The 14,610-nt window shown below is 32.8% G+C and overlaps 2 protein-coding genes across 2 annotated transcripts; one reads left to right on the top strand and one right to left on the bottom strand.

The window, feature by feature from the left end:
• Nucleotides 1-551: 551 nt before the first annotated feature.
• On the bottom strand, nt 552-4,618 carry LOC130891093 (probable RNA-binding protein 18). The gene is made up of 3 exons (XM_057795640.1): nt 4,407-4,618; nt 2,464-2,677; nt 552-2,368 (listed from the first exon to the last, which is right to left on the bottom strand). Exons 1-3 carry the CDS (start codon nt 4,484-4,486, stop codon nt 2,057-2,059), a joined length of 606 nt encoding a protein of 201 aa, XP_057651623.1. The 5' UTR covers nt 4,487-4,618; the 3' UTR covers nt 552-2,056.
• A 3,304-nt stretch (nt 4,619-7,922) lies between these two features.
• On the top strand, nt 7,923-13,212 carry LOC130891150 (uncharacterized). Its single transcript, XM_057795734.1, has 2 exons — nt 7,923-8,293; nt 12,927-13,212. Exons 1-2 carry the CDS (start codon nt 8,093-8,095, stop codon nt 13,107-13,109), a joined length of 384 nt encoding a protein of 127 aa, XP_057651717.1. The 5' UTR covers nt 7,923-8,092; the 3' UTR covers nt 13,110-13,212.
• Nucleotides 13,213-14,610: the final 1,398 nt, after the last annotated feature.

The following is a 14,610-nucleotide window of genomic DNA, read 5'->3' as shown; positions in this document are numbered from 1 at the left end:
TTATTGACCTTCCTAGTATGTAATTTGGAAATTTCCAAAATAGCCTGTTTCGTAATATTTCTGTAGAAGATGATGACGACATCTTTCAAATGATTACAGTAATTCATAATAATATATTAGTTGATCAAATGCAAACAAAAGTAAAGAAAAATTGAGGTTAGAAGGTTGTCATTTCAAACTGAACTTCCGTTACTGTTGAACCAACAGACAATCAACCACCCGTTCGACATTTATAACAGTTGAATCACGTTCGGTCAACCGGACTTTATAATACCGACCCAAGGATAATGACTGTATCATCCGCAAACGTTCCTGTTACAGTATTTTCTATCATAGGGAGATCTGATGTATATAGTGAATAAAAGATGGCCCCAGAAAACTGCCTAGTGGTACCCCAAACTTAACCGGTTAAGTGACTCTGGTTCTGAATTGTTTGTATGTCAAGTAAGACTTAAATAATTTGGAGTAAAATGGAAGGTAATATTTTATTTCGAAATGCATGCCTTCACGTTGTTGGTTAAGCTAACTAGGAGGCAAAATAAAACGAATAATGATTAAAATACAACTTTTTTTGACAAACACAAACATTCCTTTGTACTTTCGAAATATAAATACTAGATATAAATAACTCATTTGTTCTAATAAATTCTGAAACAATTTTTTTGGTTCACGCCACTTTAAATGATATACAGCATTAATATTCGGAATTCCGAATACTAATAAGTTTTAATTGATGGGTAGATACAATTTTTTTAAAAGAAAAATTATGGATCGACCGATATAATAATGCCTGTTACAGCTAGAGAGCTTGTTAGAAAAATTAACTGTTAATCAGTTCACCTTCAGTTCCTTGATGAGGATAACTTGGTTATTGAAATGTGTCTCAGGAAGTGTAATTGCAAGATATTCTGGTAGTACACAATTTCGGACAATTGAACTGACCCCATATTCAAATAGTTGTACCATAGTTTTACTCCATAAGTTTTAAAAAATGCCTTTTTTCTGAGAAGACCCATATTTGCACAATATACTGACCCTATATGCAAATAGTTGCACCATAGGTATTAAAAAAATGCATTTTTTTCTGAAAACACCCATATTCGCACAATATACTGACTCTATATTCAAATAGTTGCACCATCAGTATTAAAAAATGCATTTTTTCTGAGAATGCCCTTATTTGCACAATATTCTGACCCTATATTCAAATAGTTGCACCATAGGTATTAAAAAATGCATGTTTTTCTGAGAAAGCCTTCATTTGCACAATATACTGACCCCAAATCCAACAGTTACTCCGTAAATATTAGAAAATAATTTTTTTTTTCTGAGAAGGCTCTACATTTAAATGATTTCTTCTACTTTGCATCAATCAGAAAACAAAAATTGTACCAGGATAATTTGCAATATGCTGTCATTTACCGGAGTGGTGGCAAAATTACTGATTTTTCAAGAAGAAATTTGTTTTCCCAAGTAGTTGTACTAGTCTTTTTGGAATATTCCACGAAACACATCCTTTGCAACTAGCAGAAGACACTTGCTTCAAAGTCAGCAACGCCTGTAGCTAGGACGATCATGAGAACCAGCCAGACAAGCCCTCCCCTAGTTATAAAATTTTTCTCGAAAAGGAACAAAATTTCAAAAATGTAAATATATTCATATAGAATTTCTAATTTACATATTGTTTCTAGTGAAACTGGAGGTTATACCAAAAAATTCAAAATTAGACCTACTATAATACTCTGGTTTCTGTTTCTTTTACACTCAGTATATAAATTTGACTTGTTGTTAAATCCATTTTTTTCAACAGGCAATATTATCGAGGATAAGTAAAGTATCATAAATAATCCTGTACATGAGTTGAAAAACATTTTTTTTTAGTTAAAATAATATGAGATTCTCTACTATTGATCCAACCTGTATTGAAGCAATATTTAAGACAGTTTCTGAGACTTTTTTAGACAATTGTACTCATTAACATAATCATTTCAGAATAAATGTACATATTTAACTCTCACTGTTATTTTAACAACATACTATATATAAAAAATATGAGTTATTTTCCAAATTTATTTTTTGCATAAGGTTTTTGATACCTGTCTCTTTTTTTCATAAGGTGTTTGTTACTACTAATATTCGAGCTTATGGTATTGACACCATTTAAAATTTTATGTTGATATTGTAGAATTACTGGAGGTTTTGTTGCCACTGTGTCGTTAATTTTCAATTCATCTTCATTTTTCTTCTCCATCAATTTCAGTTTCGCTTCTATAGCTTGAATTTGCGATATTCTATCAGTTTTTTGACCAGCTAATGACATAGCTAGGGCTGGTATGATTATATTTTCTTTGGGTTTTTCTACTTCCTCCTAAAACCAAATACAAACAAAAGTACTGAATTAATTCCAATTGTGATTAGTTAATTTCTGACAATTCTAAAAAATTTAAAAACAAAAATGCTTACATTGTTAACACTATAGGCCCATGTGACAGAGATGTTTTTCTGTCCAACTAATTGATTATTCAACAATTCTTTTGCAGCAAAGGCATTTTCTTTTTGTTTATATGTAACAAATGCGTATCCCCTTGGTTGTCCAGCTAATGGCCCATTACGGTGTAAAATTAAGTCAAACTTTTCAATGGTACCATGTTTTTGCACAAGTTTCAAAAGTTGATACCAATAAATAAAAAAAAACGTGTAAGTTAATATGATATTTAATAATTAAACAGTTTTACATAAGCACACAATAAGTGGATATGTAGATGGTACTGTCTAAATCTACATATAGGTACATATATAAACTTAATTTAGATTTTATATGTAATAGTTGTTAATAACAAAGTTTATTTAAATAGTGCCTTGAAAGATTGTATAATTTATGTTCAAAACTTTTATGTGAACAACAAAGCAATAATATGTCAAGGGAGGTAATGGAAAAAAGAGGATAGTACTATCTTAATAATGACTTTTGAATCCCCTGAGGGTGCATTTCACTAAGCACTAACGACAATCATGTTAACGACCACGATCTTTCCCTTAATCTATATAATTATAATCGTAAACCCAAGTGGAATAGATTACGGGGCGTTTTAAGCGATAAGATGAATATTAACAAATGGCAAAACAGAAAAAATAAAGCGAAACCTTTAAGAGGTCAAGTTATAATATGTGAGTTATTGAATTTTGTATTGGAGTGTAAAAAATCTGGTGGTGCGTCACAAGAATACTTCAAAAGTAGAGTCTCATGGTTGCAATCTGTGTTACTTGAGTTTTGAAAATTCCGCTAATTCTTTCAAAGCTCACTTCGACCCTCTTCTTGACAAGGGTCGTCGTGAACATTAGTCATGACGTCATGAGTGACGTTATAGCCGCGAAAATAAAGATCGTAGTCACTATGTGGAGCGCCCGTGAACGCTTAGTAAAATGCACCATGAGAAAGCTTTGGACTTTTATTTGGAGAGTTTCTCAAAGCAGCATAGATTTATTTAAAAAATAAGCAAGTTTGGAAAACAAATTTATATGCTACTGCCGGTAAAACCCATGCCCACTCGCATTATGCATGGTCAACTTTTCTAATCTAACCTACCTTACTAACAACCTAAAGTAATGAATTACATCCTCTTGGCCCTTGCAAGGTATTAACGTTTTAAACCTAACCTAACTTACACACAAACTAACCTACTGAATTGAAACTCCTCAGAATCCTTACTTTATGGACTATTTTCTTTAAAAATATAATATCTGATTCGACAGTCCATAATTTAAAGTTTAAAGCTTGTTTTATGCAGCCAAAATTAATTTATGTAGTAAATTGAGAATAATCATAAATTACTGGTAAACCAATAGATATTCCCTATGTGGGTCCTTTGTGTCATACAAATGTGGAAAGCTCCTGACTCTATCAGTGTTCCATCCTTTAAAAAACAATGCTAACTTTCAAACATTTCTTTTACCTATTTTTTTATAGTAGTTTTCCATATAAAACACCAAGGCGGAAATCGGCGCAATAATGCGAATTATATTTTCATAACCAAAGAACAAGGATGTTACATACAAAAAATTACCTCCAATACAGACTCACCTAAATTCTGTGTTCATAACCTCACAAAATTGAGGAATTAAACTAAGAAGTTGAAAGTGGGCGAAGTTTAATTTTAATTTACTGATAACATTCTGCATGAATTATAAGTACCTTTTCAGTGTCTTTCAATTAGTAATTCAATTTTGGCTGCATCAACAAAGTTTAAATTGTAATTAATACTAACAGAAATCATTTTTTCGTCATGTTTAGTCAAAAAAATATTATCAAACTATAAAGCAATAACAACAAATGAAAGTATTAGTCAAAGTTATAGTCTATAATGATAATTTTAAGACTGTTTAATGTACATAAAAAGTAAACTTACTCAGTAACCTTGGGATCCAGGTTTCCAATCCAAAGCCTTCTATCTTCCATACAATTATCGTTAGTAGAAGTACTATCCATATTTTTCAATGGGTAATGTTTCTGTCAATAATAAAACATCAGGTCTGATCAATTGCTTAACAAATTTTATATTGATACCTTTTGCATTTTATAAAAATATAAATTGATTTTTCTTGCATGTCAACGTCAAACGTCAAATGCAAACGAGTTAGTACGTTCCGTCCTTTAAATCGGCTACTTATCCATCTAATGCCATAAGTTTATATTAAGAAATCACAGCAACTTGAGAATCTTTATAAAATCATATAAGATTAATTAGGGCCCTAAATTGTAACAAAAATTAATTTCTTTGGTACACTTTGAGTAATGGTAAATAGAAGGCAATCGAATTATTATGGGGGTTAATTAGGGGAAGCCAAATCTAAAAATTTCACAAAAGGTTTTTATCTGTCTGTCAATTTAAAAAAGTTTAAGGTTAGGTCAACTCTAATCAAACATCAGTATCAAATATAGTATTTTTAAGTTAAAGGGTTATAAGTACAGAAAATAATTTTTTTCCGAAATTTTGTGCCCTACTTTGAGACTATAATTTTTCAAGAACGCAACTTGTTATAGAGGTAAATTGACCCCGATCGTCATATTTTGGTCCCCCCATATGCTTCTGCTCTGTGTTTGCTCTTATGCGAGACACCCGGTATATAGAACATGATCATTGATGCCCATTTTGTAAATCATAAAATTGATTTTATTAATAATCAGGCTCTGTCCCTAAATAGAAAAATATTTTCCACGTGAAATTCAATCAAGTAAGAATACGATAAAATTCGATACATACTAATAATTTTTTTAGAAAGTCGTGTTTATCCTTGAATTTATTTTATACTTGAATAGATAAATAAAGTATAAATGTATTATATTTAGATACTATTTTCGTATTATGGGAAAACTTACAAAGTAGAAAAGGTGGCAAATATTATTTTTTTTTTGTCGAATTGGATTAAATTAAGTAACCGTGTGAATGAACTCATTTGCTTCCTTAAAAATTCTTCAGTTTCTATCAGAATCGATTGAGATCACGATCACGTAATGTTGATATATTTTAGGTTATATCGAGACAACATACTCTCGTAATTTTTTTTCTTACGAGAATAATTGTTAAGATCCAGACGAATTTTGGAATGTTTCAGTTCATTTCGTCTCGTGGAAAACACTATAACTTATTCATCAAAGCTTCGTGACTTAATATAAATACTGCTTACACTACCATTACACCAACACTCACAGTTACACTGTCTGATGCGCGTTTCGATAACAAAGTTATCGTCTTCAGAGACTGAAGGTAAACAGTTCACGTGCCTCTGACAGTGTAATCGTGAGTGTTGGTGTAGTGGTAGTGTAAACAGTGTGAATAGCACCAACGGTCCCAGAAATTCCAACTTAAACACACACTCTGATAAAGTGGAGAGGGTATCCAGAATTTAGTTGTTTGATTATAATTTATCGCTACGTTCTATTGGAACCCTGGTAGATTGTTAAGTTGGACTTTCTGGAACCGTTGGTGATATTCATACTGAACACACTACTTACACTATCACTACACCAACACTCACGATTATACTATCTGATTCGCGTTTCGATAACCAAGTTATCGTCTTCAGAGACCGAAGGTAAAAGTATCTTCAGTCTCTGAAGACGATAACGTCTGGCACGTTTTAATTGACGCATTGCTTTTTAAAAACAAATATTTGACAGCTAGATACTCAATTTTTTCAAGTTTCAGAAATATCTTTACAACTATTCACTTATACGATTGTCAAACAGCAACTAAGCGTCAAAAATGGCTAAAGTTTTAAAGAGAATCAAAGGATTTACAATCACATCTCCCAATTCATACTGATAAGTGTTAAGGTTGAGGTTGGAAACTTTTCAGACAATTTTGGTACATCAACACACAGCTTGAAGCTGAAGGCTATCAAAAAGTAGATTAATCGCTTCATACCATCCCTGCGTTGAAATTTCGACCAATTAAATGTTTGTTTGGGTTAAAGAATAACCAGTAATCACTCATGGTCAAATCAGGCGAATGAGACGGATGTTAAATGACTTACATTATTTTCACGTGAAAATTCAACAGTGTAACTTAGCAGCATTAACTGCAATGAACTTTTTGTGTTGATTAATTTTGGTGAATCGTTAAACGATTTTTCTGGAGAGTGGGAAACGCATAAAATGGTCTGTACTTAATGCGGTCCATGAGTTTTTGGCCTTATATAGTGAATAGAGTGCGTTCCCAAAATATGTCTCAACAAGATTTACATAAAGTTTCAACTTGCTGCTTCGATCAATTTTATTATAGTAGTTGTTTCAAAAAATGTCTCAAATTGAGTTTATCGCTGTTTTAAAATTTTTGACTAAAGAAGGATTATCATCACCACAAATCATAAACAGAATGGAGGGTGTTTAGAACGATTTTGTCCGTCCACTATTTTCAACAATTAAAAATTTAAGTTGTTTCACTGGGGACGAGAATCATTGGAAGATGAGCCATGCAGCATAGACTTGGATTTCCAAAATAGGTGTTCCAAGGATCCTACATGAGCATTTAAATATAACAAAAATTAATGCAAGGTTCTGAACGATATTTAGAACTTTGCAGCGAGTACCATGAAAGTGTAACCTCAATTATAACGGTTGATGAAACTATGGCCTTTTATTATGATCCGACATCTAAAATAGATTCCATGTAGTAGCATCGGAATGGAGAGCCTTTACCAAAAAATCAAAGGTCATAAAAAACACAATGTTTTGATTGATTTTAAGGAATCAATTTATCAAAAAAGGCGCTTGTTTCATGACAGTTCTCCAGTCCGCATTGTTTCACTTTCCAAGGCCACTGTATGTAAATGTGGCTTCACAGATATTGAACCATATAGCGCGGATCTGACCCCTTTAGACTATTTATTGGTAGGTTAGGCTAAGAACTCTTGAAGCGCACTATATAATCGAAAGATCCTGATACATGCTATCCTGGTTAACGCGGCAACGATAATGGTACGAATTTATGAAATTACTACATGGTCATCTGTTTTTGACTCGTGAACAAAAATTCGATTTCATCTGATTGTTCAAAATTCCAACAAATCGAATCCAAATATTGTGTTACACGCTAACCTGGTGGACATAGCAAGGATAATGATGCGAATTTACGAAATTATTGCATATATATAAGTATACAAAATTTCAAATATATTTAATATCGACTTCAAAGATTCCTTTACGTACATAAAAAGATGAAGTGAATATAAAGCGTTTTGAAAATAACGGAGACCCAACAATTTTTTAAATATTTCTTAAATAACTTTTAAATAACAATTAGTTGATAATTTTTAATGTCGAACTTGACATTGACGCTACAAATGTGTCAACAAACTGTATATTAGATAAAGAAAAGTAGCTTCGCAATGGAAATAATCATAATAATCCATTCATTTGCGAAACCTGACTTGTAGATAGTTAAGCAGCTTAGATTATTTGTTGATCAATACCGCCGCCAGTCGAACAATTTATTGTAGCACCAGGAGTTTGTTGCAATTGGTGCGTGATAGATATTCAAACAGATATTATATTCATAGTATTATTTATTTAATTTTTTAAATTATTATTATTATGGCTAGCGTCGTAACGAAATTTTCCGAGTTTTTAAATAGTGTCGTTTCACCTTCAACGTCAGTTGATGCTCCTTCAGGAATCAGTGTACAGGGAAGGAGAATTATAAGTTTGGATGAAGTTTCTTGGCATGACAAATCTGAGGATTGTTGGGTTATTATTTATGACAGAGTTTACAACGTTACCGATTTTCTTGACGAGGTAATTTATTTTAAATTTTTTTTTATTGATATAAAAATATCTTGGTATATTAGGTAAAATATATGCTAAGAAAAGTGACGTATTTCTTATAGCTAATTTAATTTAATATTGCTTACACTGTGAGAAATATTATTTCTCACGGCACTTTGCCCACACCACGTACATTTATATGGTGAATCAAAAAAAATCGACGAAAACTTAGTTGACTTTAAATACACACAAGCCATTGCTTCGGACATTCTTTGGCAATAATTTTAGGAAATGCAGGAGGGGACATATTAACTTTAAAACGCTTTGGAGGATGGCAATACCGTGGCAGAAAGATACGTCGAAGATACTATTAAAAATAAAATTAAAGTTGCTGATAAAATCGTCAATTACTTTGAAAAATCACTCGAACCCTTTACAGAAATGGGGTACGATCAACCCTCAATATATATAATTAACATAACAGGAAATTTAATAAAAAGAAATGAAGTTTTGAGTTTAACTATTCAGGGTGCTCCACGACGAGTTAAAACTAACTGTATATGGCAAAATACTTTTAGTAAAATCATGAAAATTTCTACGTTTGGGTTTTCGGATTGGATCTTTTTAAGTAAAATATTTTCACTTATGGTTCCACCGGAAATCGACTGTAACTTTGTTATTTTAAATGGAACTATAGCCCCGGGCCCCAGAGTCCATCATTTGGATAACATTCTGTATTTTTTGATGTGTTGAAACCACAAATCTAGCGTGTTGATATTATTTTTTTTTAATTTTTCCGGATTTCCCAATTCCCGTCATTATTTTAGCTCCGGACCTTATAAATCTTAATCCGGCCCTGGTAACATTGTATATAAAGGCAGACATATTGAATTTTTGGAAATACAAAAAATATTTTCCGAAATAACGGCCGATAATTCAAATAAAATTGCATACAAGCACTAAGAAATAAAAAAGTATTTTTCTTTATCTTGTCACGGTCTATGAAAAAATCAAATCAAATTGTATTTATTAATTCTATTCCAACTTTAAGTCGTTACCGAGATATTTGAGGCGTTAAATTATTATTTTATTTTTTAACAAGTTTTAATTTATTACGTATACTTTTAGTAGGCTTTGTAATAAATGACACTCATTAGTCAATTGTTGATACTTTCGAAAATCGTCAAATTGGCTCGTTATCAATTTAATAACGAAGATAAAATACATGCACTTGTCACAACTTTGTCACATTCACCATGTATTAAAAGCAAATTTTTCAACATATATTCAAATACCTCTGACCTTCCTAAAAGTAACTGAAACAGAAACCATTTTCATATCTTTAAGGGTATCCTCGTACAAAAATAATTTATAAGAATCTTTAACCATCATTTTTTTTACGAAAAAGTATGCATTTAAAAAAAAGGGATTAATATACAGGGTGTTCCAAGTTACAGACGACTTCTCGGCAATTTTATTTGAATTATCGGCCGTTATTTCGGAAAATATTTTTTGTATTTCCAAAAATTCAATATGTCTGCCTTTATATACAATGTTACCAGGGCCGGATTGAGATTTATAAGGTTCGGAGCTAAAATAATGACGGGGCCCCCTTAAGGAATTCGGAAACCCGGAAAAATTAAAAAAATAACATCAACACGTTAGATTTGTGGTTTCAATACTACAAAAAATACAGAATGTTTTCCAAATGATGGACTCTGGAGCCCGGGGCTGTAGCCTCCCCAAGCCTCTAGCTTGATCCGGCCCTGTGTGACTTCTGTAAATTTTCATTTTTTTGGCACAAGTATGATAAGTCACCCCACGACGATCATCATGAAACTCTATACATAGACTATTGATATTACGAGAAATCGATTTATCGTTTCTATTTTATGAGGAAACATTTACTTCCGGATATACCGGAAGTGGCCATTATCTCAGAAAGGATAACAGATATCGAACCGTGGATAACTTTGTTCGATAGATCTCGTCAGGATCTATCTGTGTTTGAAAAGTCGTGATGATTGACGCATGCGCAGAAGAGTGTCTGTGAAAAAGTATGCAAATCCATCATTTTTATCAAAAAACCTAACCTAACCTTAAAAAAATTACTAAATTCTTATTTATCTATCGATTTTGCGTGAAAATAATGCATTTGCCCAAGGAGCTTATCTATGAGAAAACCATACCTATATGTAATACCCCTATACGACCAGTTGGTATAGGAAAAAACGTTTTCTCGTTCGAGACACTTTATCTATACTGCGCATGCTTGAGAATGCGCAGAACCGAGCTGAAACCTCGGAGGATAGAGAAATCGTTGTTGTTCTGTCTTCCTAAGTCGGAACAGCTTCCACATATAGAATTATTACACATACAGGGTGTTTCTATATTCCACCGACAACGTTCTACCACAGAGAGATCTCAATAAATGATTCATTTTGATATAGGAATACGAATCCTTACGGGGCCTATTAAGTTTGAACAACACTGTATTACAACAACAACAAAATTGACAAAGTTGTTCAAACTTACTTCATTACAATTAATATACCGTTTTGTCATTGAGAATAAATCTGAATGGGGTTGAATGATTTCTGCCGAAGCTTGAATTCTAGCTTGTTCAGATTCGATGATTGTTTCGTACACTAAGGACTTTATATGGAAAAATCGATAGGATTTAAGTCAGGTGATTTTGGAGACCAATAATTAGGTCCACCCCGTCCAATCCATTTTTCTCTAAAACGTCTGTTTAAGTAATTTCTTGCCGCTTCAGCAAAATGATGCCCCATCGTGTTGAAACCACATGTGTTGTCTAATATTCAACAGTTTAATTTGTGCTATTATTGTTTTTGTTCGAAATTGAGATTATGATTAATTTTTGTTTGGTTTGAACTACTTACGCTTAATTATTATTCGAAATTAAATGAATAATTAATTGATTTGTAAATTCCTTACGTGCAAACTTTTGTTTAGAGGCAAATTTCTACAACACCGTTCATTTTAGCTCCATAAAAGGTTATTAGTTTTTTAACTTACAATAATCAGGCAATTTAAAACAAAATTAAAAAAAGTGGCGTAAGAAATAGGGGGAGAAAAGTGACAACTAACCCCGACAACGCGCCACTGGTTTTCCAAAGTTTTTTTATGTCAAAATATTACTTTATTAAGGTGAATATTGGTCACCAAATTTGAAAAAAAAAATTTAAAGGCGTTCTTGATTTATGGCAAATTTTTGATTTCGATTTAAAATTTTGATATCTGAGCAACTAGGCCCCGTAAGGGTTCGTATTCCTGTATCAAAATGAATCATTTATTGAGAAACACCCTGTATGTGTAATAATTCTATATGTGGAAGCTGTTCCGACTAAGGAACACAGAACGACAACGATATCTCTATCCTCCGAGGTTTTAGCTCGGTTCTGCGCATTCTCAACCATGCGCAGTATAGATAAAGTGTCTCGAATGAGAGAACAACGTCTTTTCCCATACTAACTGTCCATATATGAGTAGTACATATATTGTTATTTCCTTGGGCATATTCTGAGGTTTTTACATCCAATCGTGTAAAAGAATTGATTCCAAAGAAGATTGTGATTCCATTGCATGAAAAAGTCACGATGATTGAGGCATGCGCAGGAGAGTTTTTGTGGAAAAAGTATTATGCATTATTTTCACGAAAAATTAATAGATAAAATGAAAATAAACCAATTTAATTATTATTAACTCGGTGCACAAATTTGTTATCCTCTGTGAGAATATTGACAAATAATCGTCATCTATTTGGTCCCATTTGCTTTGTAGGATATTCCAAAGATGTGAAGTGGAAGTAGGACACTACTTTCTGACTTCCCTGTCCAATTTGTCACACAAAAATTCAATCGGGTTCAGGTCGGGCGACCGTGACGGCCAAATCATTATTTTCAATACATTCTTCCTTTCCATTTCTTCCAAATACTCTTTGCACAACTTCGATGAATGCTTGGGATCGCTGTCATCCTGCAAAATAACTTTTCTCCTTATCAGACACTGGCCAGAACGTACTAGATTTCCTTTAATATATCTTTATAGCATTCTGTTTTTCAAAATACTTTCAATTTTTACCAAAAATCCAGTCGTCCTTCCTTCAAAATATCCTCAAATCATCACCGAGCTTACGCCTCATTATACAGTCAGGATTACACACGGATCTAACATCCGTTATTCCTTTAACCTCCGCATAAACACTCCGATTAGACGCAAAGTCTCAAATTTTGACTCTTCACTCCATAAAACTCTCTCCCACTCTTCATACGTTTTATTTTTAGATTCTCTACCCCAATGCAACGTCGTTAATTTTATTTTGACGTCTTAACGTTTCTTCATTGGCACCCTTCCAGCTTCTCTCAATCTTTTGCAAATCCTTAGATTCATTGATCTGAACTGCTACCTCTGGATCCGTTTATCTTCAGCGGCCAAAGGTTCTGGTGGATACGTATTTTTTCAAGTTGTAGTCTACAAAGTATAAAGCACGTTCTTGTAACTCAAAGGGCTAACTGGGACTAAACTACAATCATAAACTTGTCGCACTCACCGACAATTTTGTTAAAGTGTATTATTTTGTGGTGGATGAAAACTATCGATCGGTAGTGTATGATATAATTTATAATGTTATTCTTTTTAGCATCCAGGAGGCAGTGAAGTTCTTTTAGAATACGGCGGGAGAGAAGCTAGTGGAGTTTTCAGAGATTCTGGACATAGCGACGAAGCTCTAAAGAGCCTTGAAAAATATTGTATAGGGGAATTGCCGGTACATGAAAGAATTTTCAGGAAACCTGGTAGGCTACAACTGAGAAATGTGCAATAATAAAAATATAAACAATGATATTAGTATGTAAGAGTGTCTACGATAGTTTTATAGATTTTACGTAAAAAATATTCCATAAACACAATAAAAAGGACTGTTTTGACATGGTTTTAGTTTTTGCTGCATCAATATTTTCATAATATACGATTAACTCATCTATGTCACTAGTATTAATAACCGCTTAGTGAGATATGATTCTCTGAAATACGAATTTCCTTTGCTTTATTATTAATTATAGTTTCTGTAGGACCATCAAGACTTTTCAGACGCGAAAATTGAAGATTCATATTTTTATATTAATTTGTTCAATAGAAATAAATGTTTTCTTTGCTAAAACATCTAATTATAACAAAATGGAATCCAAAATTGTAATCAACAATATGGCAAAGCAAACATAAATCAGTCTTTTAGATTCAAAAACCAAAATCACAATTTTAAACAGTTGATTTACGAGATCTGCTTTATTATATGAAAAACGAGATTTTATTACTTGGAATTTTCAATAAATTATCCTGTGTCATCGACATTTCCGTTTGGAACGTTACATTATTGAACATAACCTCATCTAGAGACCAATAGCACATTCTAAGGACTTACTGACGCTGTTTGAGTAACGTGGGTCAATTCATAACTTTAAGTGTATGAAACCTGATAGTCCTGAAGAGAAAAACCAGCCAAGACAGTGGATTGCGAAGGGCTCAACGGTTTTGTTTGTGTCAAGTTGAAAAAAATGTCAAAGAAGCTCACGGAATGTTCAGATAAGCCTTTGATGATAATTTAGTAGCTTTGAAGACGATTTGCAAGTAGTCTTAGCGATTTGAAAATGGAAAAGATTCAGTAAGATCGACCACAAAACAGGTGAAAATGTACACGAACTTGTTCATTCAAATATACGATGAAAAGAGACCTAAAAATGAGCTAGCGTCTCTTATTTTGATCATGTCAGGAAAACCAGTCAAGACAGTGGATTGCTTGATAAGTTGGAGGGAGAAATTACCGAAAAGCTACTGAATTTAATAAAAAATACTTTTCCATCAATATAACGCATCTTTTGGTAGATCACCCACCGTATTTAGCAGATCTGGTCCTCTGCGACTTTTTCCCATTTCTTAATCTTAAAGTCCCAATTGAAGAAGTGAAATTTTCATCAAACGAGGACATTATCGAATACGTAAACGTATATTTTTACTAGAAAGATGGCAACTATTACACTGAGTTGCAAGAAAATCGGCCCTGACACAAATTCCTATGTAAAAGGATCTTCTGAATACAAATATGTCCTCAGTTTTACCACTATTTTTTACATATTTCAACTTGTAGACAATAAACATCCGAAAGCAGCTTGAAGGTAAGTCTCGGATAACTTGGTACAGTAGTTTGACCAAATGGTTCAAAGGTACCAGTAAACCAATGTCATTTGCTGTGCCCATGGTTTGGCTTGAACCTCGCAATCATCATTACGAGTCTTTACCAATCACAGTGCCCCACAAACTTATACTCT

Source organism: Diorhabda carinulata, chromosome 3, assembly GCF_026250575.1.
Source record: "Diorhabda carinulata isolate Delta chromosome 3, icDioCari1.1, whole genome shotgun sequence".
Classification (NCBI taxonomy): Eukaryota; Metazoa; Arthropoda; class Insecta; order Coleoptera; family Chrysomelidae; genus Diorhabda; species Diorhabda carinulata.
This window is presented reverse-complemented; position numbering and strand designations above follow the sequence as displayed.

Excerpts from the sequence above, each read along its gene's own strand:
- LOC130891093 (XM_057795640.1), bottom strand. The coding sequence starts at position 4,486 with ATGGATAGTACTTCTACTAACGATAATTGTATGGAAGATAGAAGGCTT. Across the intron at positions 2,678-4,406 it reads CTGGATCCCAAGGTTACTGA|GTATCAACTTTTGAAACTTG; the intron begins GTAAGTTTACTT and ends TTTTATTTATTG. Across the intron at positions 2,369-2,463 it reads GGGCCTATAGTGTTAACAAT|GAGGAAGTAGAAAAACCCAA; the intron begins GTAAGCATTTTT and ends ATTTGGTTTTAG.
- LOC130891150 (XM_057795734.1), top strand. The coding sequence starts at position 8,093 with ATGGCTAGCGTCGTAACGAAATTTTCCGAGTTTTTAAATAGTGTCGTT. Across the intron at positions 8,294-12,926 it reads TTACCGATTTTCTTGACGAG|CATCCAGGAGGCAGTGAAGT; the intron begins GTAATTTATTTT and ends TATTCTTTTTAG.